This window comes from Fundulus heteroclitus, chromosome 16, assembly GCF_011125445.2.
Source record: "Fundulus heteroclitus isolate FHET01 chromosome 16, MU-UCD_Fhet_4.1, whole genome shotgun sequence".
Taxonomy (NCBI): domain Eukaryota; kingdom Metazoa; phylum Chordata; class Actinopteri; order Cyprinodontiformes; family Fundulidae; genus Fundulus; species Fundulus heteroclitus.
In genome coordinates this window covers 15295883-15323700 of record NC_046376.1, presented here as the reverse complement: position 1 = coordinate 15323700, position 27818 = coordinate 15295883, and the positions used below count along the sequence as shown (strand labels likewise).

At 38.2% G+C, this 27818-nt stretch overlaps 1 protein-coding gene across 1 annotated transcript; it reads right to left on the bottom strand.

The window, feature by feature from the left end:
* Positions 1-734: 734 nt before the first annotated feature.
* Positions 735-27351, bottom strand: hs3st2 (heparan sulfate (glucosamine) 3-O-sulfotransferase 2). The gene is made up of 2 exons (XM_012858102.3): positions 26421-27351; positions 735-2144 (listed from the first exon to the last, which is right to left on the bottom strand). The coding sequence occupies exons 1-2, from the start codon at positions 26915-26917 to the stop codon at positions 1526-1528; spliced, it is 1116 nt and encodes a 371-aa protein (XP_012713556.1). The 5' UTR covers positions 26918-27351; the 3' UTR covers positions 735-1525.
* Positions 27352-27818: the final 467 nt, after the last annotated feature.

Here is a 27818-nt window from a genome sequence, read left to right as displayed (position 1 = left end):
TTTCTTTCTTTTTACCAAGTTAAGATGTGGATAAGGGATATTTTAAATAATATCCTACTTGTTAAAAAGTATTTGTGGATGTGCAACAATAAATTAGAGATAGCTGGGATAATATTTTCGTTTTAGATTATTACTAGAAATAACTGAGTTGTATAGAAATAAGAATTACATTTTAGCTATTCACAATGTTCATTCTAGACAGGAAGAATATATGTGTGAATAGGTGAAACAGCAAACCCAATTCACATGCATGGGACATTTAACATCAACTGTCCTGGGAACATTTTTATTTTCAGATTGCTCAAATGTTAATTTTGGATAGTAAGAATGATGTTATGGTTATTTCAAATGCTATTTTTTACTAAGAAGAATTGATTTCTAAATTTCTGGATTACATGTTCAGTCTGCTTATTAAATGAAATTAAAAAGTGGCTTGCTATAATTATTTCGGTTTATTGCACGTTATCATTACCAAGGTTGAAAAATACTTTTTTTTAAACCTTTGAAGTAATACTTTGAGGTTTCAAAACATTGCCTTAATATTGCAAAGTGTCTGAGATATTCTAAGTAGCAAAAGACACTGAGTTTTAAACTCAGAGAAAAAGATAATTACTTTGACATTTATTGACATGAACATAAATAAACAGTTTATCGTGATAACTTCAGTCATAAACATGGTATTAACAGTCTTGGCCAGAGCGGGATATATTAAACTCTGTATGCAAATGTGTGTAAAAATTCTGATTTCTGACCATTTAACACCATAAAACGTGTCTTTTTAATGTATATTTACTGGAAAAAAATGTATCTCCAATAAATCTTTTTTTTTGTATTTAGGACTTTTATTCTGATGATCACAATAAGAATACAAACACAGAAAAGCTTTAAGTCGTCTACCAAAAAGGAAACATATATGAAAGTTTAAGCATATTTTTCATTAAACCTTTTATTTTGTTATTCTCACAGTATTTTTCAGCTCTGTTCCCCACAGTTTATGTCTGCAACAAAAACAGGTTTAACGTCAGAAAAGCAGACAGGCTGATTTTATTATTCATCTGACATTTTGAGGCGACTTCATGTGGAGTGCTCATTTTAATGGTAAAAGACAGCAGATCATTTTCTCGGAAAATAATGAATAAATAAGCACTCTTGATAATAAATATTTAAGGTGTGTCATGATTGTATGGCTGGTGACTTTAAATGGCAGGAAAGCTCTGTGATGGTTATTTGGTAAATAAGTTGATGCATTAAAATGGGTTATGGATCATTTAATTGGCATGTTGATGGGAACAAAAACAGAGTTTGGTATATATCTTTTTTATCAATAAATAAATTACACTTCTCTCTAGAATGACCCACAGAAAAAAAAAAACATATTTATAGAATTATATTTAGAATACTTTTCATTTTATATTTGTATAAACTCTGCATACCACTCAGTTAAATATATTTTAAAGGTATCCTCAATTAACTTGTTTTTAGAGGTAGGCATTTTATAAACAGTTCTCACTTTTTAATTGTACATTCAATCCCACTTGAAGTCTTGTCCCACAGTTTCATAGAATTTTATGTTAAAAGGTCTATAAAACTCCTGCAGCTGCTCTATGACCTCCTGCTCAATCTGTACATGAGTCCTGCCCTTGGATTTGCCAAGGCATCGAGGTTGGCTGCTGCTCTCCGGCTTTTTTAAACAGGGGAAACCTTTGGTTCGATTGAAGTAGAAGTGCTTGTCCGTGATTATCCGTTTGAGCCCTAGAAAGTCCTGGACACGGCCCATTTCCCCCGCTGGATCCGTTATCAGCCGCTCTCCGCTCACGAAATGCATCTGCGACAGGCGAAAGTACTGCAGCCAGTTTTCCAGGTGGAGAATATACATCCCAATCCGAATGGCGTTCCAAGATGTGTCCACAAGACCCAAGCTTCTGTTCTTAAAGGCCAGCTCTTCAAACGTAGGGATGTCAGGCTTCTTAGAAAGAGTCTGAGTGTAGTCCGAGATAGCTCTGGTGACAGGGTTTCGTACCACCACAATCAGCTTGGTATCGTGAGACATGCTGGAAATGCGGCGTGGCGCCTCTCTGGTCACGAAATAGCTGGGAGTCTTCTCTAAGGTTATCTGACTGTCGAGTGTGCGTGGCATTAATCCCCTAGTGAGAAAAAAAGAAGAAGAATAAAACACATGAATAAGTTGGAAAGAGCTTTTATTTTCCTTTTCAGGAAAACTTCAGGATGCTTTTCTTTTGCTGGACATGGATGTCTGTGGAATTATTCAAATGGAATACAAAAACGGTGCCTGAAACTTGCATGTGTAGCAAAGTAAGTTAATAAACTGACAGCTGTTAACATAAAGATAAGTTGAAATCTAAGTCTAAGAGTAGTAGAATAGGTATTAAAAGTTAAAATCAAGAAATAAAACAAAAAACAAAACAAAAGGGGGCCTTCTGGCCGCATTCACTTCTGAAATGAGTGGTAACCAAACTTACCCAATGATATCCCGTTGAATTCATTACAAACATTATATTGAAGGCTTTCTCCACAGCATTGATCAGAGTGGAAAATGTCTGCATAACTTTGCTGTTCCATAACACTATTGCAAGAAAGCCTGCTATCGCTCTGTGCAAAGTATCTCCTTATTAAATTCAATAGAGGTTGCTTTCAGCTGAATGATCTGAAAAAAAGGGGGGGGGGGGATCGTCAGGTTGTGATAACCTTTTTTTAAGAATATCACCCAGTCCAGATGTTTTTTTTTTTATCTGTTTTGTTTTTGTCAGTGTATTTAGTCCACTTCTCCCCCATTTCAAATGATGTTGGATCATTGCATCACGAAACATTTAATGGAGAAAAACATTTAATTAATCTGTTTATGCTTCAGGGTTGAATCTATTCATTATTTATATTGATAAACTCAAAGTACTTTGAATGATTGATTTTCTGTTTTTGTTCCAGCCATGCAGAAATAAATACATTGTTCTTTGAACCACAACCCACACTGGGTTGAAGAAAAGGAATGAGAGAATATTTTCTACATATATATATATATATATATATATATATATATATATATATATATATATATATACAGTATCGATATAATCCAGATCACAAGATGATTATTAAAAATATTACTTGCATACTATACATACAAACAAAACCAACAATTGTGCTCAAAAGGGAGCGGGGAGAAGACACATTTATTTAATCCCATCCCCTATTTCTGCATACATTACATGGTTGCGATATGATAATTTACATCTTCTTTTTATAAGTTACATGTCACTAAGCCATTATTGTTTTTATGCTTAATATTATTATATTTACTTTTTTTTACTGTTTTCATTTATTGTTCTTGTTGAGAATGATTATGATTATCTACAATTATAATCATCAATGTAGCATATTTTCATAATCAATATTGCTGGTATCGTCCGTTATCTAATACTTTACTCAAGTATTTGCCATAAATCGGGAACAGATAGGAATACAATGAAGACAATACCCTTTTTAACATTTTAAACTTTCAATAAAAAATATGGTCAATAAAATAAACGTGAGTCTCAAATTTGCCACTGACATGAAACACCCAAATATTAAAAGTTTGGATACATTTGTTCTATAATCTGCAGTGACAGGTCAGGTTGTATAACCAAAACATACATCATAATTACCATCATCATACTGCAACAATAATGGGTTTGCAGGCTTCGGGCAAATGACTGCATTTGTCATGTTCATCAAGGAGAGGTTTCCGTCCAGCTGAAATCTTTCATTTTGCTTTGGCATTTTGGTCAATAAAAGTTGATTAATAAAGTGTGGCTGGCAGTTTGGAGACAGAATGCTTCATTTACAATTCAGACATCAGCCGCACATTTATGGCTGTCTGTTTTCTCCAGATAGAAGTGTGACTCGGTTGCATCATCAGCCCTCAAACTCAGCAATTTGGGAGAAATAATCTCATGACAGTTCTTTTGAAAATGGTTATTGAACGGATGATTTCAGAAGATATAGTGTCTAAATTTCTGTGGTTACTGTCACAGTATGCAGAGCAGTTTCTTGATTTCAGGTACATTACGACACAGTGCTGATGATAAATAGCACACTTTCTTTATTATTACCAGAGGAAGGCTTCGATTAAAACCTAACCTTTCTCAGAGCTTTCTCTCTCAAGGTAGGGGTAGCCATAGGTTACTGCTAAAGTCTTGGAAATATTGATCCATTTAGTTTTATTTATGATCCCCGAGTTGTTGGCTTGGGTGCCTCAGGGCCACCAGGGAACTATTAATCTTTTATGAGAACGACACCTTTCTGAGCAAACAGCTTTGCTACACACACATACACATGCACACCAAAACACCAAAAACAAAAAAAACAAAAATGTTGCAGCTATATCCAAGATGCTGGATAATCTTCAGAGCCCTTATTTCTGCTGAAGGGAGGAGCTTTGATTTCTTACTTGTCAGTTCCATACATTGTTGCCATCTCTAGACAAAAAAAGATCTGTATGTACTAGTTCAAAACTGCAACTTGACATATTTTAACTCTGAACTGAAACACACACTGAAAGTTCCCAAATGGCGCTCCTTAGAATAGTACTACTAGATGGTTTCATGACAGTTTGCAACACTAGTCTTGGCTACATGTTTATGCATGCCACATGAAGATGCTGGAACATGCAGCAAAAAAAGATATTCAATGTGAATAATAATTCATAAAGAAATACTTCACTCAGTTTGCTGGTTTTGTTTGAATACAAACTCTAAAGACGAGCCTGTCCATCAGATAAGACTGCAGAACCTAACTTGTCTGGAGTTATTGATTTTTACAGCTGTTCTGTTTGTTTACTCCCATGGAGTCTTAGTGCCATATAGATTAAACGACTGTTACACAGAAGATATAAAGCACTGATGGAGCTGATAGAAAAGACGAATACTCTTCAAGGTTGAAAGCCAGTGAGACATTATTTGATATTTTGATACAATAAAGAAAGCCATTTCTGTTTTATTTGTTTGTAGGAATGATTTAACAGCATTCTGTTTAATAGAAAAACTTTCATTTTAAAAGTAGATAATTTCCTCAATGCACTTTGTCAAAGTCAGTCCCTTGTAAAAAAGCCATTTGCATTTGGTAATAAGATGAGATCTAGCAAAACACATTTGGAAAGGTGTTAAAGTATGGATGACACATTTGGAATAAAAATGCATCTGGATTGGATCTGGAGGCGGACTGATTCACTTTGAAGAGATGACGTCAAGCTTGGTCTGTCAAAGTTAGTCTTTCATTTTTAAGAAAAGGCTAAAAATATGTTTAAATAAAAATATAGATACACTACTTCATGACAAAATTATAAATGGCACTCTTATCACTACAAAACAGCAATAAATTGTAGGTAACCTTTTAATATTGAATAAGAGGTTATGGCTTTATTATAATTATGACACCAGATTTGTCGCAGAATAATCAGTAGACAGTAACAATCTAAGAGTGAATACATATGGCAGCTTGGCAAGGCAAGTTTATTTGTATAGCACATTTCAGTAACAAGAAATGTTCTCATGAAGAGAACGTAAGAAAACAAAACATACAGAAGAAAGAACATTGCAGTAAAATCAAAAGGAATTGGACTGCAAACTTAATCTAATGATGTTTCAGTTAACTACAACAGTTTAACATTCAAAGGCATTTTTCTAAATGTTGCTTCTCCATGTCTGGTTCTGGTTCTGTTTATGCAGAGTAGATTTGAGCCATAATATCTGAGTGGTCTGGAAGGTTGATACACTGATAACAAGTCTGTAATGTATGTTGGTGCTAAGCCATTCAGTGATTTATAGACTAACAGAAGTATTTTAAAGTCTATTCTCTGAGATACAGGGAGCCAGTGTAAGGACTTTAGAACTGGGGTGATGTGCTCTAATTTCTTAGTCTTAGTGAGGACGCGGGCAGCAGCGTTCTGGATCAACTGCGGCTGTCTGATCCACTTTTTTGGCAGACCTGTGAAAACACTGTTGCAGTAATCAATTCAACTAAAGATAAACTCATAGATTAGTTTTTCCATATCCTGCTGAGACATTAGTCCTTTAATCTTGGAAATGTTCTCCATGTGACAGAAGGTCTACTTTGTAACGGTCTTTAGTTGCCTTTGAAGATTTAGGTCTGAGTCCATCACTACACCTACATTTTGGGCCTGATAAGTGATTACCGGCTTAAGCAACTGAAGCTGTGTGCTAACTCTTGGTCGCTCAGTTTTGTTTTTATTCTATTGAAGAAAATGTTGGCACATCCATGCATTGATTTCTTCTAAGTATTTACTTAGCGCTTGAATGGGTTCATAGTCACCTGGTGACAGTGAGATGTAGAGCTGTGTGTCGTCTGCATAGTTATGGTAACTTATGCAGTTGTTTTTTTATGATGTGAGCTAGATGAAGCCAAAATTGCAGAAACAGGAAATGTCAAATGCAGCCCATAAGGTTTCGACCGACAGTGCTACTTAGAAAATTTGTATTAGACATCTTGTATTCTACAAAGTAATAAACGTCAATGGTCATCAACGGGTTCTTGGTTTTGCTAATTTGCTAGGCATCACTACAATGGATGGACTTACCCCTGGCTAATATCCAGTGCTCTGTTTTGTCTTGGAACTTTCTTACATTTCCAATGTGTGGTAATTGGGATAAATAAGCACCCAAAAAGCACCTTGTAGTGGCAATGCTAGTGGCTGTGCTGGTGTGTTTTTGTCTTAGGTGCCACCCCCACCTCCATATTTAGCATAATCAATTGTTGGTTAGATACTAGATATATAAAGATAACATGGAAGATTACTTACTTTCATATTTATCTGGGAAGTTTAATCCCAAAAGCACATGTTGTTTAGCTGCCCCAGTACCGTTCTTTGGTATGCTGGCAATGAAAATACTTTCTTACCCAGAATTATTAATCTTTGATGTGCTTTAGCCAGCTTATGTCACGGGGTGCTCTGAAACCGAAAACCAAATTTTAAATGATCCAAATTAACAATTTCCAAAAGCATTTTCTAGAGTTGTGCTTGAAAGTGAAGAAACTAACTTTTGTGACAACTCTGAACCTAACTGTGGTTTTAACAAAGAGAAGCAAAGTTACCGCAATTGCAAACTTAGTCAAAATGGAATGAATTTTAGCAAAAAATTCACTTATGTTGTTGTTACTTCTGAAGAGGATGGTGGTAAAATATGTCGAAGAGAGAAGCTGATTTTGAGAAATATTTTAAAAAGAGAGTAATAAAATAATAAAATGAAGTTTATGTAAGCAAATACTATATGAGAAAATAAAACATATAAATCAGTTGGCAATGGTCAGGTTACAAATTCACCAGTAATCAACATGATTAGTGACGAATTACATCACAAAGTTTATAATGTTTCCTAACCAGAAATTTTGAGTGGACAGCTTGGTGCGGTCTCTGATGAAGGCCCAGGATGCAGTGTTCAGATCTGGAGACAGACTGGGCTACAGGAGGTCTAGAAGCGAGCTTAAAAAAGGCATCCAGAAGGCCAAGCAAAGGTACAAGCAGCACATCGAGGACCACTTCAGCAGCAACAATCCACGCGACATGTGGAGAGGGATCAGAAACATCACGGACTACAAGCATCCCAGCAATGACCCAGCTCTCCCTGACACCTTAAACAGCTTCTTTGTACGCTTTGACTCTCCAAGCAGCAGGAGCCTCAACATCTTCCCCAGCCAGAGCAGCACCATCAGCCTCTCGTCCTGCAGCTCCACCAAGTGTGCCGACCAGCTAGCAGGGGTCTTTCTAGACATCTTCAACTTCTCGCTGCAGCTCTCCACGGTCCCTGCCTGTCTGAAATCATCTGTTATCGTGCCTGCCCCCAAGAAACCAATCAACACCTGCCTCAATGATTATCGTCCCATCGATCTGACCCCCGTCATCATGAAGTGCTTTGAGAGGATCCCCCTAAAGTACATCAAGGTCGGCATCCCTGCTGGCCAGGACAGCCACAGGGAGCTACAGGGAGAATCGCTCCACAGAGGACGCTGTCTCGTTAGCACTGTACTCAGCTCTGACTCATCTGCAGCAGCCCAACACCTATGTTAGGATGCTCTTCATGGACTTCGGCTCAGCATTTAACTCCGTGCTACCAGACATGCTGGCTCTGAAGCTCCACAACATGGGATTATCTGCTCCTGGATCAGTGTCTTCCTCACCAACAGACCCCAGGTGGTGAGGATAGGGAAACACACATCTGCCTCACTGATCCTCAACACAGGAACACCACAGGGCTGTGTCCTTAGCCCAGCCCTCTTCACTCATTTCACCCAGGACTGTTTTCTCCTCTGTTCACCCCACAAACATGGTGGAGAAGTTTGCGGACGACACCATTGTAGTGGGTCTCATCTCCAACAATGAGTAGTCACACAACAGTGATGAGGTCAGCAATCTTACACAGTGGTGCTGCAGGAACAACCTGATCCTGAACACCAGTAAGACCAAGGAGGTAATAATAGACTACAGGAGGTCCAGGAGGACTGAACCTGCTCCTCTCTACATACAGGGGGAGATAGTGGAGCGCGTGGACAGCAATAGGTTCCTGGGCATTCAAATCTCCTCTGACTTCTCTTGGACTTCAAATACCTCCCACCTGGTGAAGAAGGTCCAACAACAGCTATTTTCCCTCAGAAAACTGAAAAGGACTGGTCATTCCACTAGGCTGCTAAAGAACTTATATAAAGCTACTATTGAGACTGTTTTATGTATAAGCATAACTATATGGTATGGCAGCTGCACAGTCCAGTAGAAGAAGGACATAGCACAGGTGGTGACAACATTGCAGGGGATTGTGGGATGGCATCTGCAGGATCTAGACTCTATTTTTCAATTCAATTCAATTCAATTTTATTTATATAGCGCCAATTCATGAAACATGTCATCTCGAGGCAGTTTACAAAGTCAAAATCAATCATATTATACAGATTGGTCAAAGATTTCCTATATAAGGGAACCAGTTGATTGCTCCAAAGTCCCGACAAGCAGCATTCACTGTTTCTGTTCTGCATATTTAGGCAGAACGAGTCTAAAGAAGGGCCAGACGCATCTCCACTGATCCCACTCAGCCAGGCAATGCACTGTTTACTTGTTTACACAAGTAAACACCAGTTAACTGAATTTCACATGTCTGGTTGTGGGACATGCCAGTTTATGTATTTAAGTATTTGAATGGTTATGAACAATTTAAATTTAAAAGCATTTTCCTAATTGCTTGATGATAATTGATCCCACACTCAAACTCTCTTTAGAGTTTGTCTATTAGGAAACTCGGTAGAATTAGATCAATTTATTGTTCTTCTTTTAAGTATTTTGAATGTAGTACAATAACAAGAAATGACACGTCCTTTGCTTTGTGTTTAGTGAAAGCAACAATTATTCTCTATCCCTCATTAAAAAGGATACCAAATGCATCCAGCCCACTAGGCACTAATGCTTCACCTGCCAGTTGTATGTTAAAATGATTAGTTGCATGTCGCCACAGGAAAGGAGAAGATGGTGCAATCAAGTGATCAAAGAGCATTGGCCTTTATTTTTGTATTGAAATCAGGGATGCTTTCATGTCAGCGGGAGCAGTCTTGGCCATGTTGTAATGGTACCATGTTGCTGTAATAGTAATGAGGAACACTAAGGGGTGCCTTTAACATCTAAAAAAAATCTTTTCTAATCTAGTATTTGCAGTGAAGGCTCATGTTTAGGTTAATTTGTCTAGTTTTACAAATATAAGCATCCATAAGTCAGATGGCTTTGTATGATATGAATTTATTAGATATTTATTGAATAAACTAACAATGTTTATTGATTGAAGTAGTGCACAGGCAAACTGTGAATTATTTTCAAGCTAAAATGTCTAAATTGCATGACAGCATAGCCCCATTTATGTGTCTACTGGTTATTGAGATAGCCAGAGTCAGAGGGAGAACATGTTACACCTGAGGCAGAGTTCTAAATCAACCATCAGACATTTTCCTTTCATTTATTTTTTTTTCTTTCACTGCACCCTCAAGAAATTAATAACGCTGCACATGGTATCTGAAATGAAAAGATAAAAACCAGTTCCAAATTCTCCAAGTTCCTAGGCTGTTAGAAGATAATAATTATAAGCAATTAAAAACACCCACATAGGTATTCCCGTGGACTAGCTCCGAGGGTTACTAAAGTTTATGGAACTTGGAAACACTTGAAATGAAATGAGAAAATCTCTTTTTCTGCCTTGACAAATGGGAAAAGTCATTCACACTCACGTGTCCAGACACACATCTTGATTAACAGAAATTTCGAAGTGCCTCAATTGATTACCTCCTTCTCACTCAGAATCAACAGCAAATTCCTTTTGGGTAATTTACAATCTTCTTCACAATTCTTGGTCAAACTTTAAGTCAGCATGCATTACAGGCTTGGCCCTGACATTTTAATCACTCTGGGAAAATGAACTCAAGTGTGAAAGATCTGCTCAATACTGTAAATGAAACATTCTCCTTGAGGACATGGTTGAAAGCTAATTTGTGCAGGATCCTTTACTACTGCAATTGCTGCTGTTGCTGCAGAGAGTTGTTCTTAAAACCTAAACAAGGAACAACAAAAAATAACAACTGAATCTCTTATATACCAAGGACACCACAGACAGCCACTATAAATGGCCTGCTAAAAGATGAAGGCCATTAAAAAATATAAACATAAGCAGTTCCTTTCATTGAATCCATGCACACACAGACTCATACAATTTAGAAATACAAATTAACAGGCATGTCTCAGAACTGTGGGAGAAAGCTTCAGAACTCAGAGAGAACCCACACATGCACAGGGAGAACATGTGAATTATTTGCCAGGGTTCTGTAACCTGCAGCTCCAATGCCACATGTGGCTCTTTATGTCCTCCATAGTGGCTCTTTGGAACTTTGGCCAACAAAGACAAAGACCTGAAACATGTTTTAAAAGTATAAGGTTAAAAAAGACCTAGCATATCTTTGTGCCACAGTCACCGTGGTGAAGAGCTGCATGACGTCTCTGTGTCGCCGCTATGTTGGCAGCGAGTTCTCCGCTGCGGTACACGATGAAAAGATGGCTCCCAACTGCATATGTGCTGTTGCAGCCAGCTCCATGCCACCAATACGCTTAAATCGGAGGCAACTGGACTTATGTTCAGTTCTTTCTGAAAACAATTTGACTCCTATCCAGGAGTCTTTCTCAATTCTGGTGGCTCGAACTTGAGCAAGCGAGCAGTTGGTGCGCTGCTGTTTTTAAGAACATGGAGGCCCATCCTCCTAAGCGTATACTAAGTCAGATTCAAATCAATGACCCACCCGCCATTGTCCTGGGTCATTAGAAACTATTGCTTGGTGTGAGTGGAGTCCTTGGTCACCTTAATCATGACGAGACTGCTGATGTTATCTCTTTGGAATGTGTTGGAGGACCGAGCTGTAAACACTGGGGAGTTGGAAGCTCAGTCCTCCCCCTCTGTTTAGTGATGGCTTTTCTCTTTTGACCAAGATGGCTTCTTTCACCCTCTTTCAAACCATCTGTTCTCCCTGTCCAAAATCTGGACATCATTGTCGTCAAAAGAGTGCCCTTTGTTCTTGAGGAGCAAGTGGACTGCTGAATCCTGCTCCGAGCTGCTTCATGCATTTATGTAGCTGTTAGTTTCTCCAATGTAAGAGTCTGAGCTGTCCTTGCTGCATTGGGCCACATACACAATGCCACCCAGCTGTGGTTTGGGTGTTCTGTCTTTAGGGTAACCCAGTTTTGTCTGAGAGTGTTATTAGATTTGAAATTTACTGGAATTTTGTGTTTGGAGAAAATTCTCCTGAGTTTCTCAGAAACTCCTGACACATATGGAATGACAGTGTTTTTGCATCTCTCTGTTCTCTCCTCTGTGTTTGATGCTGTGTTGTTGTTTTTTCTGCCAGCTTTATAGGCTGATTTGACAAAGGCCCATTTTGGGTAACCACAAGCTTGCAGTGATTTCCTGAGTTGCTCGTGTTCTTTTTCTTTCTCCTCTGTGGCAGGGGGAACGTTGTCAGGCTGGTAACTTGGAGTTCTGTAAACAGAGAGTTTGTGTTTCTGTTAAAAAAACAGGAAGTAGCACATCTGTTTAGGATTTCCCCTCAACCTTCCCCTTTTGAGAGATCAGGTCTGATACCTGAATGGTCCTGAGTGAAATCTGTTTGTTTGGTTTCTATTATTGCTTGTGTTCTGTTAAGTTAGTTTTAGGTTCCGTACCAGTTTTGGAATAGTTAGGGTTTTATTATGGTTTGATTTTGTTTTATGTTATAAGTTTATCTGGCCTACTCCGATCATTTCTGTTACCAGTCTTAATTCAGTTCACCTGCCAGCATTTTTTCACCCTGTCACTCCCCTTCTCCAGTTACCATTGTATCAGCTTCAGTTTACTCCCAAGCACTTCCCTGTTCCTGATTAGCTCCACCCATGCCAGTCATTAGTTTCACTATATTCACCTGATCACTCCCTTACTTATACCTGCCTCTGCCCACTGCAATTTGCTACATAATTGTTTTTTCCATGCGTATGGGTGAGTTTTGCCAGCGCTCCCTGTTCCCTGTATTGTGTTTCTCCTGCTTTTTTGCCTTGGACTGTTTATTACCACAAGCTTTGTTTTTGTTCTGCCCTTCATTTTTGCCTGCCTGTCTTGGTTCCTGCTCACATCTATTTTTTTTAAATAAACCTTCTTAAAACATAACTTTGGTCTGGTTGAATACTGGGTCCTCTGTCTCTGGTTCCTGACAATTTGAGTCCCTCAGTTTACCTAGTGTTTGGGTTTCCCACTGATCTGTTTTCACATTGGTCATTAGTCGCTTGTCAAAGTGATTACTCTTCCCAGTATATATTCCTCCCTGGTTTAATTCAGTCATTGCTAGATCCTACTGTTTCTTCATCTACTTTTTTATGGATTTCTTTCTATTCTGGACTGTACATACATTTGTATTATTATAAGACTTTACTGTCAACTTTATGTTTATTTGCCTGAATTTGGGTCCTAGAAATACATATTTTATTACTCATATTAACATTTAATGAGAAGGAATTGTAGGCACACATTGATCACCAGATTTACCTCAGTCTGTTAATCACAAATGTAAAAGTTTCCTTGGGCAGTGGGCTTTAGTCAATACCCATAACCTCTCATGGGACAAAAAAATAAATGTTTACCATTAAAATGGTCTCATAACCTTACCCATTGAAAAAAATATGCTTTCAAAGTATTCATTACATTGTGAGGTTTTCCACTCTCTAGGGTCATTTAGCAACAAAACAGGAGCACAATTTAGTTTAAAGAGAAAGAAAATCCCCTGGGTTTATTTAACCAATATGTACCATACCATACCATAGAGAGAACTAATGGTACCAGTTCACGCTTTACATGGAATGAAGTTATATAAAGAAATTAGCATATTTACAAATGTTTTACATCTAGTGAATAAGGATCTAGGTAATATGATTTAAACTGGAATTTGAAAATCAAGTTTTCTGAAACCGCAAAAACATTTTTTTTTATTCACTATAAATTATAAATCATTTAGGTACAATATTTTTATCTGATGATCCTATTTGAATGTACATTTTTTAATCAATTACAGATCTAACAATTATTAAATGTGTTTGGTTGATGTGCTTTTCCTTCTTAATCAATGTAATAGTACAAACGTTTTATCACGATGTGTCACGAAAAGACAGTCTCAAACACAGAGGGACAATCTGCTGTCCAAACTTATCGACAACATCTATTACAGAGATCCACAGAGCAGAGAAAATGTTGTGCAGTGTGACTGTCATGTCTGTGACGCTGTACTTCCTAAAAAAGACATCGTCCTCTCTCTTGATACGACAGCATAAATCTTCACCGTTGAGGCCGCTCCATTATTAAACTATCACTCACTTTGATTACAGATGTGATATCTGATCATTAATCACCAGCAACAGAAACCTGTCACCTCCAAAAGTCTATTAAGAGTTAACAGTCCAGCAGTCCAGGTGATTACAGCAATCCTGTGCCCATTTCAGCTCAATGAGGAACAGAGGTGAATGGCAATTTAGCGTCATGAGAGCAACACATTTATTTCTCTAATTTAATTGGAGACAAATTGGCTGAAAAGAGAAGGCTGGATGAGCCTGATGTTGCAAGGGATTTTCCTTTTGCCATCAGAGATCTTCTAAGTCAAATACCTAAATCAAAAGCATACGAAATCTGACAACACAGTGATGGAGAAGCAAAAAAGTAAAGAAAAAAAGCTGTTTAAAAAAATCAACCTCGAACACAATCCTATTTAACTGCTGTCATTTCAGCTTAGGGCTCTTGTGTTCCTTGAAATAACAGTTGCTCGTTGGCCTGCAAAGGGAAATGACTGACACTTGCTCTCCTTGAGCAATAACACGTTCAATTGAACTGAGCTTTGAGCTGTCACATTAACATGTGGCAAGGCAAAATATTCAAAGATACTGAAATATAGACAATATGAAAGACAGAGGAGCCTTTGAAATCCCAAACATTTGCAAATTAGTGTTAGTGCTCCTTCTGAGAATTCCCTCCATTATGACTCTTTTTTTTTGCAATAATGAACCCATCAGATAATGGCACTTAACAGAAATATCCTGCTGGATGAAAACAGGATTCATTTTGAAACAGCTTTTTAGCAATGGATTTATTTTTGTAGTAACTAACATTAAACCGACAATTCACAGTTTTATATTCTCAATGAATTAATTTGAATGGTGTGACGGTCTAAGTCAATAATAATGATGAGCAAATTGCCTTTTATACCAACTCGTTTCCCTTTGGTTCCTGACTTGTGTGTGGAGCTTTACTGCAGGATCTTAGCTGATACAAATGGAAAGATAAACATAGAAAAGTCTTCAGCAGCTCTTTCAGGTTTTATAGTAAAGCCTCCAGCAATGTGACAGTCAAGGATATTTCTAAATGGGGAGCAGACACATTGCATATCTTTAGAACTTTTCACTCTTGGAAGGAAAAAGTTGAGGTAGAAGAGGAGCAACTCAGACATGATTTGATCCTTGGTCAATAGACACACTCTGAGTGTATCGAGAGGGGAATGTTAACATGCTGTAGATCTCTTAAAGTGAGCTAAGAATGGTTAATGGAAAAATATCCATACAGAAATATAAAAATAACCTGCCTTGTTGATATCGAAGGAGAATGGGACATGGACTGAATTCATCTAATGCGTTTCTAGTCAAACTGACACCTCAAAGCAGTTTACACTAGAGCCACATTCACCCATTGGCTCTCAAAATGTGCATAACTCCAACTTGGGCAATTTAGGAGTAAGTGCCTTGCCCAGGTCATGTGGGCATGCAGTTTTTAGTTTAGTTCATTTTATTTTCACATGGGAGAAATGCAGCAGAAGGAACCTTGAATCATTTCCACCAATTTTTTCATTGCAAGACAACTGTTTCACCCAAAAAGCCATAGTTGCCCCTCAAAAGGCACTCACCACTCATTATGAGTGGAATACAATTTCTGGAAGTAAAACCTTGAAGCAGATGGACTACAGCAACAGACGGCCACAACGGGGGCCAATTCTGTCAGCTAAGAACAGGAAGCTGAGAATACAGTTTGCACATGCCCACCAAAATAAGGCAATATGAAATTGGGGAAAAAAAAAAAAAAAAAAACTTTGCTTAGTCTCATAAATGTCAATTTAAGTTATAAAATTGGGAATTTGGCGTAAACAGAATTCAAGGTATGGATCCACCCATGCTTTTGCGCATCAATGGGTTAGGCTGGTAGTGGCTGAGTAATGGTGTGGGGTATATTTTCCTGGCTCCTTAGAACCAATTAGGCATTGTTTAAACAACACAGTTTACTTGAGTATTGTTTTAAACCATGTCATACCTTTATGACCAAAGTGTGTGCATCTTTGACAACTTCCAGCAGGATCATATTAAGTTTTAGGTCATCTAAAATTGATTTCTTGAACATAACAATAAAGTAACTTTACTCCAGGGGTGTCAAACTCACATCCTTGAGGGTCGGTGTCCTGCAACTTTTAGATGTGTCCCTTGCCCTACACACTTGAATCAAATGGTTAAGCTACCTCACTAGCATGCAGTCAAGCTCTGCTAATGAGCTCATTTTGGAGTCAGGTATGGTAAAGCAGGACACCGGCCCTAAAAGTTGCAAGGCAACGACCCTCAAGGACTGTAGTTTGAGACTGATGCTTTACTTCAATGACCTGAACTCTATCCAACAAAGCACCTTTCAAAGGTGCTAGCACATCCCGAAAGTTGAGCCTTGGGACATGGTCAAATAGATTATTTGACCATGGCAGGAAGTGTGTCAAAACAGACCAAAATCTCTGAGAATTGCTTTCAACAATTCCTTGAATCTATGTCAAGAATAATTGCAGTTCTGAATACAAAAGTGGGTCAAACCCATTTCTAGCAAGCTGTCTATCATTGGTGGCTGAGACGTGTTAAAGTAGCATAAACAACTACACATATGCAAATCTCTGGACAGAACGTTTAGATCTGGGGTTAAATCAAAGCCAAGCCCACTTTTTTAGCTTCTCAGGGAGTGTTTGGTACATTCATGCGGTATTTTACATTGTTCCGTAAATTTACTGCTATCTGTTTTTTTAAATTGAGTATTTAAATTTTATTAGATGTTAAGATGATTTCTGCACTTTTTATTTGGTTAAGAAGTGCTGTTTGGTACATTCAACTTGAGCATTTTATTTTTTATCTGAATATGCGTTTGCGACCGTGTGTTATATGTGAATTCTGAGCCGGTGTATTACCAAAATGTCATTATGTTTACATAATAGTAATCAAGACTCTTGATTCTTGAAATTCTTTTACACATTGGTCAAAGACACATAATATCATAATTTGATTTCATAATGCTTAAACATTTTGTAACACATTTTAAATGTTACTCCTTTTTAATATCCACTAACACAATAACTGAATTGGGTGACAAAGTAATTGACAATATACAATAAACCACATCTGTATATGAAAATTATGAAAAATCTAATGAGTATCTTATCTTAAAACAGTTACAAGTTATATTACACTTATTCCTTCCTGCAGCTAAAATATGGTTATTATTGAGGTTTTAGTACTCCTTTCTATAACAGTGTTTCTTTGTTATTTGTATTTTGATACACTGACAGAGATATGACAAGAACACTCTTTACTGTCTTGACAGTATATATATTATCAAGGTGACCTTTTCACATACTCAACAATGATCTATCAATCTGCTAACAATTTTGAAAAGACAAGGATATTACACTTCAGTCAAAAGTTGAAAGACAAATTTAAAGCCAGTTTTGAGTTAAAACTGTACATTTTTTAATTGTTTAGCATTCTATTGTATATTTTTCAGATGTAAACTGGCATGGAAGACTCTAAGGCAATGTAGCATAATCAAGCACTAAATTTAGTAGAAGATTTTAGTTGAATTAGCTTATTGCGCAAGATATTATTCAGTTTTGTCAATTTGCATTTTATCTGCCCATGTAGTGAATCAGCAGTATGTTGCATAACAGAAATATTACTTTAAACAACAGTTAAAAAGTTAACAGTTTGCTCCAACAGGTAAAGGAGCAACAAAAAATGGTTATTAAAGCCAAGAAAGATCTGGTGATGTCATCGAATATCTCTGGAATGTTAAAATCATTAAAAAGCTCTACTACATACAAACTTTAAGATAGAACATTTTTATTTACTACTAGCTTCATATTGTTGAATTCAATCAGCATAAGCTACAGCCTATTATGAAACTATTAGGACTTTGTTTTACAACAAAAATGGCTCAATATAAAAATACTGGGAGCATAATTCAAAAACAACTTAATGTTATTATAACATGTTGGTGTTTAGCTGTGACTGTTTTAATTTTATTTTCAGATAAAATACCTGTTTTGAGTTTGTCATTTTTTATTTTCTTTAGCACTGAGTTCAGTTATTAATACATTCTGTTGGATCTAAAACATAAACTACAACATTACTCATAAACTTATTATATAGACATAGGAAAGAACTGCCGAATTAAGCAGAATGCAAACAGACAGAGATTATAAAATCAGAAGACGTTATTGAAAATCTCAGATTAAATTAACTCAGTGGATGGTTTAACTGGAGATACAAGGGTGTTATCACTGAACGACGATCACAATGTCTCAGACTTGATTCTCTGGGGAGATGTCTTAAAACAAGTTGTTTTGTAATTAATGAAAATGAGTGCATGCCAAAGACTGTAATGGAGTGAGGACAGCTCATTAAGAATGCGGAGCTATGTCTCACCATCGCTCATTCTATAATGTGTTGTTTTCTACGTTAAATGAGAACCATCCAGCTTTCTATCCTCATCAACCTTCTGATGCTACTGTTCCAGAGCTCCCTGCCTCCCCAAGCCAATTAATGTGGATGTGGAGAATATTTGTAGCTGCAGCCTCTCATACAATTTCAACACTTCTCTGAGAAGTAACTGCAAGTGCTTTAGACTTCTGTAAAATCAATAGAGCTGAGATGCCCTTTTAAGTTTTGACGCTGTATAGCGATGTGTTTTTGTTTGATCTTTATGATTCTGCAGAGAATGGAAAAAGTGGAGGGAAAAGAGTCAGGAAATTGGTGGCAGCGCAATGTCTTTTTCATCAGGTCCTTTATCGTTGTGTGAATACCCGCACACAAAATAAATGAGGCCATGCGTGTGTTCTCTTCAGGATCCACTGTAATGAACACTGGGCCATTTTTCTTCTGAGCCTAAATGGTCTGTCACACGCTTAATGTAACAAGACAGACTGTGCAGAACAACTGGACAGTACACTGAAACTCTAGGCGAGTTAATTTGGTGTTCCAGTTAGTAGGTGTCGGCCTGACTATAAAGGACATATACAGTTATGTATCCTGAAAATCATAAATGAGTCACTTTGTTAAGTTGGCTATATTAACTAATTACAGTGATGGTTAGTTTGTATTTGGAGGTTGAAGACATAAATGTCATAAAATCAAAAATAAGAGAAGTTTAGTCAAATATTACACCCGAAATCATTTAATTGATCAGGGACATAGAGGCAACAAAGAAATTTTATGTATTTGGATTTAGTTTCTTTTGTGTTTGTAGTTGTCAGTAACTTGTTTATTTATGTAGTGCCATGTATGTCGTGCCATATTACTTTGTTATATATTTTTTGTGTTCTGTTCTCTGTACATTTGGATACTATTTTTTTTGTGGATCTCTGTTTATCTTTTCTAGTTGGTTGATAGTCCTCTATCTCGTAATCGTTGAATCTGGTAATAGTAATTGCACATTGTGATGGACCGAGGTAAAAACGCATGAGGAGTCACAGGAAATTATTCAAAAGTTGGGGTTTTTATTTTTAACCCAAAAGTACAAAAATGGTGGGTTCCGGAGTCATAAAAGAGGTCAAAAAAAGAAAAACGAACTTTAACTGAAGCAACCTGTGCCCAAACTAACTGACTGCACAACCAAACATAACTGACCTACAAACAAATGACACACAAGGGTATATATACACTCTGGCTGATCAGACCAATTAACACAATTGGGGTAATTAAAACCAAACAAACACTCACAAATGACAAAACAAAGCAGTACAGTTATGTTTGGCACTAAACTAATCTAAGAACAATGCAAAACACACAACCTCTAAATACAAACCCTAAGTGAAATACAAAACAAAGAAAGAAAAATACAAATCCCCCCTTCCAGCAAAAGCAGGTGGAACAGTCCAATTTACCCTCCCCGGTATTTAGTTGATCTCAGCCCTGGCAGCCATCTTTTGTCTGGCAAAACTCCCAGGCACCATGGAAGGTAAGAAATAAAGATTAGTAACAAAACACAAAAAAGGTATGGAAAATTAAGTACAAAAGTGAACTAAATTTCCGCGCTTACAAATAGAACACAGGTACTTAAACTAAGAATAAAGTTTTATTGCAAAGTAAAGTATGCATATACTGATTAGTAAATGAAAAGTGCATGTGTGGTACAGACTTTTAAGGTGTGGCCATGGGTTTGGCCATCACACACATGGTCAACGCTAATGCCTTTAAATATATTGGCCTATCTAAACGCTAGATCACATCGTGAGCCATTCCTGTCCCTACGTGGTCGCTCCTCTACTGCCATCTCTCTCTCTGTGTCACCGACGCAGACACACGTTATGTCATGTGCAACTCGCACACAGGTAAACACGCTCCCACAAGCAGACAGAGAGGGTGCAGAAAATTATGTCGCAACCAGCAGGCAAGAATATGTGCGACTTTTTTTTTTTTAATGCGCCGAATCTCATGATGATAGCAGAACTTAGTACTAACACTCCTTCGAGTAGCAGCAGGAGTTCCTCTAATAATACTGGTACACATTTACAAAATAGCCCAAGTGCTTCATGCCCTGCCCCTGACATGCAGCAGAAATACAGTCATCAACGGATGAAAGGTTTTGACCCGGCTTGGCTGTTGGAGGGGAAATACTCCCACTGGCTCTCTAAGACTGAGGTTGGTAAGTAAATACATACATGGTAGTTAGATAGAAAGAGAGAGAAACATCCAGTAGATAAAGACTGAAAGGTGGAGAGAGACAGAAACAGATGAAAAAGAGATAAAGTTAGATGAACAAGAAACAATTCCAACAGGCTGGAGGAAGATCATCTCACAGCATGCATAAGGCTATCAATAAATGGGCTGAAAGTCTCTGAGTTCCCGTATTCAGAGGCTTTAGAAATGTTCCTCCAGAAGCCCAGGAAGATGCACTGCAGCAATAACAGCTGTAATTATAACTAAAACTGTTCCAGCATTTTCAAGTACTTCTTCAATAACTGATAAATATATTGTTTTGGTTGTTGCTACATTGAATGCAGCAATCAATTGTTATTCTGACTGATCGATGTTATTAAAAGAAAGGAAGACAGAACACCCAGACCACAGCTGAGCGGCGTTGTTTATGTGGTCCAATGCAGCGAAGACTGATCAGACTCATACATCGGAGAAACTACACAACAGCTACATAAATGCATGGCAGCTTGAGGCTAGACTCAGCAGTCTTAAGAACAAAAGGCGCTCTTTAGACGACAATGATGTCCAGATTTGGACAGGGAGAACAGATGGTTTGAAAGAGGGGTGAAAGAAGCCATCTTGGTCAAAAGAGGAAAGCCATCACTAAACAGAAGGGGAGGACTGAGCTTCCAACTCCCCAGTGTTTACAGCTCGGTCCTCCAACAGGTTCCGAAGAGATTACATCAGCAGTCTGATTATGATTCAGGTGACCAAGGACTCCACTCACACCAAGCAATAGTTTCTAATGACCCAGGACAATGGCGGATGGGTCATTGATTTGAATAGAATGACAACTCTATTGTCATTGCACTGTCACAAGTAGAAGCAACGAAATGTGTTCTCTGCTTTTAACCCATCTCGTGAGGGAGCAGTGGGCTGCCATGTGCAGCGCCCGTGGAGCAATCTGGGGTTAAGGGTCTTGCTCAGGGACCCAGAGTGCCGGCACTGGGGATCGAACCGGGTACTTGCATCCTTCTCTGAGTGCAAGCGCGCTGCTCTAACCACTCGGCCATGACTCTGACTTAGTATACGCCTAGGAGGATGGGCCTCCATGTCTTTAAAAACAGCAGCGCACCAACTGTAGGTTGCTCGAACACGAGCCACCAGAATTGAGAAAAACTCCTGGATAGGTGTCAAAACGTTTTCAGAAAGAACTGAACGAAAGTCCGGTTGCCTCCGATTTTAATCCTGTTTGCTGTTACCATAAGACCTTAATAAGTGACAGAAAATAAAAAGTAAATTGTTTGCTTACAGCTAAACGGGTTCCCTGTTTGTCACTAATCTGTACAAAAAGAATAGTTTTAATGATAAAATACTCCTGGAGAAGAGAATGGATCAACGAAGAGGGAAATACAAGGTGTGATAAACCTGGAATCCTTCTACTTGTACGTATGGTGACCACAATGCTCCACTCGATCACACAGATATGCCTCAGGAATTTAATCATGCCTCTGTGTACTTGTTTTCTATTGCCTTAAAACCTCTATAAGTGTAGAAAAATCTTGAAGGTTTTGCTGTAGCTTCTACTCAGCCCAGTCACACAAGCAAATATGTAACAAGTGTATCCACCTCTTCAGAACATGGGGCCTACCGTAACGTGGTGCTGCTGTAAAGGCACAAAAACAAGCCTGACAATTGTTATCATAACCAAACAGTTATCATAAAAGTCTTAATAATAAACCATTGTCTTGATACTTATCCACAATACAACAATTGTATGGATTCAAATATAACTGTACCCAGGCATGTAATAATATCTAAACCTAACCAGCAGACTGTGAAATTTAAAAGTGAGTCCTATTAATGGAGCTTGGGCTCACACTTTGAGGAACATGCCTGTCCAGCTTATCCCTCTTTTTCTGATTACAATATAATGTTTTCTGGGCTGTGAAAATATAATAAAGAAAAAGGTACAAATAGGTACAAATTTTGCACCTATAAGGTGCTACATAACCTTTTACAAGATATTATGTTGTTCACATCATTTTAAAAGTCATGGCAACTTTTCAACTAATTTAAATGTTGTTGCCCAATACTACCAAGATATTAGATTTGTTTAACAAGAAGATTCTCAGTTTCAGAATCAGAAACAGCTTTACTGGCCAAGATCGTGTGCAGAAACAACAAATCTGACTTCTGTTTCAGGCGCTCACACCATACAGACAGGTGATATAAATATATAAACTTAAATAAAGGAAATAAAATAAAGGGTAAAATGAACAGTATGTAGATAAATGCTTATGTACAGCCATTCTTATATAAAGAAAAAGAAAAAAACAGACTTGACGTGGTAGTGCAAATATTATCATTATTATTTTTCTTTCACTGATGATTAGCTGGCTTTTCAGACGGCTAATTTTTTATTGTGTTAATAATAGAGACAGTCTGAAGCAAAAAATGTCTATGTGCTGGCTGGATTTGGTAAAAACAACCGTGTAGTAACACCCTGGAAGTAAAAGTCTAATGAGTTTGGGTGCAGGATGTGTGAGGTCTGGAGAGATGTGAGCCGCCCTTTTCCTCATCCTAGACCTGTACAAGAACTGGATGGAGGGAAGTCCGGTTCATTCTGCAAACCTATTTTTTGTAGTTTGGATCTATCCTGATTTGTGGATTAGTTAAACCACTCTGTGCTGTTTGTGCACAGGACAGTATGAATAAGGTCAGTGTAGAAGATGACCAGGAGCTGGTGCTTGTTGAGTTGCTGCAGGAAGTAAAGTTTCTGCTGGGCCTTCTTCTGAACAGTATCTATGTGTGAGGACCATCTCAGTTCCCAAGAAAGGGCGGTTCCTAAGAATCCCAAATGATCCACAGCAGTCGTTGATGATGGTAAGGGGAGGGAGTGTGAAGGTGTTCTCTGGAGGTCCATGTTCATCTCCAGAGTCTTGAGCGTGTTGAGCACTCATTACTTTCCTGGATCAGAACAATGGCAGTAGTGTCTCATCTGCAAACTTCAGGATTTTGACAGATCAGTCCGTCAAATAACAGGTGCAGTAATTTGTGTACAGGAAGAACAGGACTGGGGAGAGAACAAAGCCCCTGGGGGTTGCCGATGCTAAAGGTTGTTGTGCGGGAGAAGATATTCTGACAGCTCACCCCCGGCCACCAGTCAGTCAGGAAACTGTTGATCCACTGATGGGTAGATGTTGGTACTGTGAGGTGGGGGAAAGTCTGGTGGGAGATGCCCAGGTTGATGGTGTTTTTGGCCAAGCTGAAGTCCACAAACAAGGTCCTGGCTGTTTCATGACCACAAGACTTCATGACCACAGACATCAGGGAGACAAGTCTGTGGTCATGGAATCTTGTGACATTTCTTGGGAACCGGGATTATTTTTGGCATTGATATGTGTTACCTAATTAAGTTTATGTTAACATCAGTCGCCAGTTCATGTGGATAGAAATCAAGCAGGAAAAAAAAATGTGGCCACCTAGAATATCCTTGATTCATGTAATGTCAGTGGCTGAGATTTTGGGCTCTTTGCTGTACCTTATATCTTGTCATGCATGGAGATGCCAGAATTTATATTATAAATACCATTAACCGCATTCTTCTTTTAGCCAAAAGTAGGCTTCAATGATTGCTTAGCTTTTGGGAGAGCTTAAATGTCTTTCTTTATAATAATGTTGGTTAAATGTTTAGAATATAATTAGGTGTTTTTTTTTTCATATTTAAGCTGTCTCCCCTGGAATAGCTACTGTACCACTATTATGTTCTCTATTTAAATTTAGAAAACAGTGAATAAACACACAGCAGATATCCGTTCAGATGCAACAAGAGAGAAATAAAGGTCCTGATTAACAATAGGTCTGAAGCCTATAAGTGATTTGCACTTCTTTTTCTGCTGCTCTGTCAGTATTGGAATGAGCTGGCTGAGTATGTGTTTCTAAGTCAGTGCAATTTTGAAATCCCACCCACAGAACTGAATTGCTGCAATTTCTGCCTTGTATCTCTTAGGTTGATTGTCCTGATACTGAACTAAGATTCATACCAGAAAAGCTAAAAATTCCTCACGAACATGAATATGACAGAACATGACTTTATTTTTCACTGGTGGGTCATTCAGTTGATATTGTACAGGCCGAATTTGCTTTATATCAGGGTATAAATGGTCGGGTGTCTGTGCAAAACATGCACTTGTGTGTCATTCTGATTGTCTTGTAGCTGCATGACTACAACAACCTTCCTCCTACTTCGTTTACATCCAAAATACATTAAAAAGAACACTTTAATACTATTGAAATTTGTCCTTGGTTTTGACTGCCTCCATGGTATGTATTTTTAGGAACAAACTAATTTTAAACTTGTGTGAAAGAATCAGATACTACATAAGCATAACAAAGAATGTCTTTTTGGTACTGAAATATTGATTCACTCAAAGAACATTTTTGGGAACTTTACAGTATTTGCACTCAGTATGGGATCCTTTTTTTATTAGTTACTGCATCAATACAATGCAGTGTAGCATCGGGGCAATCAGCCTGTGACTGCTATGATGTTTAGGAAGCCGGGTTTGCCTTATTAGCAGCCCTCAGCTGGTATGGATTTTTGGATCTAGTGTCAACCTCCTCTTGAAAATACTCCATAGTTCCTCTATAGGGTTAAGGTTAAAGGTTTAGATCCAAAACCATCCCTGACTTTGAAAACTTCACTATTCTACTAGCCTGGCCAGCCATACTGATGCACACTGGGCATAAGTCAGTCTGGTAAGGCTCCATATGCTCCGGCCTAAAACACACTGGACCAATCACGGCACGGTAGGCGAGATATTATGATGTGTCACTCTCAGTGCCAGAATTACCCATAATGCAGCAGCACTTTTCTGTTACCATAACAGAGAAGAAACATATGGATATGTATGTTGATTGGTCCCTTGGAAAATCAAGTACATGTGAGTACAACATTTTTTTTTTCTTACATTTATGTTGTTTAGACAAAAGCGACAAAAATAGTTCACTGGAGAGTTTGCTCGATGGCATGACATGTTTCACAGAGTGCAAATTTAAAAAACAGGGCGCGTCGCTTGGAGTCTTTCGCGTCACATCTGTAGTTATCTGATTGGTGCTAACCTGATTATGCGGACTCTGTTAGTCCCGCCTTTGAAATCAAGCTCTACCAGCTCCTTACCAGACTGATACAGCAGTGTATATGGTGTAAGTCAGTCTGGCTGGCCAGGCTAATATTCCACACCTTGTTAATCTCCCTCATGCTCTAGAATGGGCTTCGCCTCAAAGTCCTTTCAAGGTGGTTCCTATCTTTGTTGGTTGTGCTACTTTTTTTAACTAGACAATGATAAATGTTATTCTACTTTATTGAGTATTCTACATACGAAACAAGAAGTAATGCACATGGAGATGAGGATCTATACTTTGTAATCTCCTTACTTAAAAGGCCAAAACTAAAACATTTGGCCTGGGTGTAGTATATTTAAAGGTTAATTATCATTGGGTAATTATTTAGTCATCTGTGATACTGGCTATGAATTTCTCTTATGTTAAATACGCCACACCAAATGAACCTTGAGGCAATGTCTCCAGGTACACGAAGCTCTGCTGACATAACAAACACACTGACATCCATGAGGTGACATCAAACTTTGTCATGGGTGCATATGACTGTGTTACTCTGTGTGTAGTGTGAGCTTTATGATGTTTGGAGTGGAGAATTATTTATTAATTTAAGAAGTGTTATTTATCACGTTTGCTCTACAGATGAAGCATTTCGCATTCTAAGTAGCTGCATCAGAACACAAAAGAATGCCAGGATAGAGAGGAAGACGGAACGTAATATATGCAAAAAGACTAAAATGTTATATTTTTATATTTTTACATTTGTCCTCACCTGTACCAGTCCAGCCCTCTGTCATAGTTTCTGTCAAAAAAGTGCGGCTCTGTTCCGAGTGCGCGCACATCTGGATGTATCCGGATGAACTCCAGCACCGCCCTGGTTCCTCCTTTCTTTACGCCGACAATTAACGCATTGGGTAGCTTCTTGTTCCCGTATTTCTGCGTAACACTCGTGTTTTTCAAATAATCGTCAGTCCCATGAGCACCAGGCGAAGCTGGAGCTTTACTCTGCTCTCGTGGATCGCTCGATCCTCGCTGAAACGAGGACCTGACATCCAGCGAAGCACAATTGTCCAGTTTCCCAAGAAGTTTTTTGCCTCCTGCGTTTTTGCTCGGCGGGCAGCGTTTCCCGTCGTAAGCCTGGTTTGTCATGACTGTGCCGCGATAAAAAATAATATTATAGCATAAGTACGCGCAGGATAGGGACAAAGTAAATATGAAGGCGAATCTAGCGCTGACTCTGTTCGCAGATGTGAGGAGCCTTTGCGCCATGTCTCCATGGGTTCAAAGTGCTGCATGATTTTCCATCGGAGTTTTCCTCTCCTGTCGGTCTGCGGTGAGAGCCAGCTGAGAATAGTACAGATCCCAAAGTGAGACAGAGCAGCCCATGTGGACAGGGGTGATTTTTATCCGTGGCACCAGCCGCCCTTAAACCCAACTGGCTGATGAACTGATGGAAAACTTGGATCCGCTGAGGAAATGGGGAACAGTCCACACTAATTCGAGTTCCCTTTGATAAACTTGAGGTGTCGCTTCTGTTTTGAAACGCATAGCCTACGAGGATTTTTAAAAAATGTTTATCATAATCCTGCTAGACCCCTTTGCTGAGAGGTAAATAGGAAAAAGATCGACTGCGTCTCAGTGCGCACAGAACTCTCACCAGCACAATCTTTCTGTTCGCCTCCGGGGGGATTTCTGTTCTCATCCCTCCTCTTTCTCTCATGCTTAAGTTGAGAAGTCTTTCACTACCTATTATTAATATTTAATCCACCTTCTGACGTCACGCACAAGACCATAGATCTCCGTGGTAAAGTCTTTTTTTTCTTTTTTTTAAGAAACACAAGGAATATTTACTTGCTAAAGAGAGCAGGAATTTGCCCTTTTGAAACATTATTTGTCAATCATCTATTTGCATCTATCTGTAAACTTTAAAAGAAAAGCTTCTTTAACTCAGACAAGTTTTAAACACATCTGTGAGCACAGCTATAAAAGGGTAAACAGGGATGTTTATACAGCTAATAAACATGGTAAAAACAACCTTTTTATTAACCCTTTTCTTATTATGGTGACATTGAAATGTTAGCAGTTTGATTATCATTGTTTGTATTTTAAAATTAATCAATTTCCTTTTACCATTTGATAAATTGTGTCCTTAAGTTAGACCACTATAATT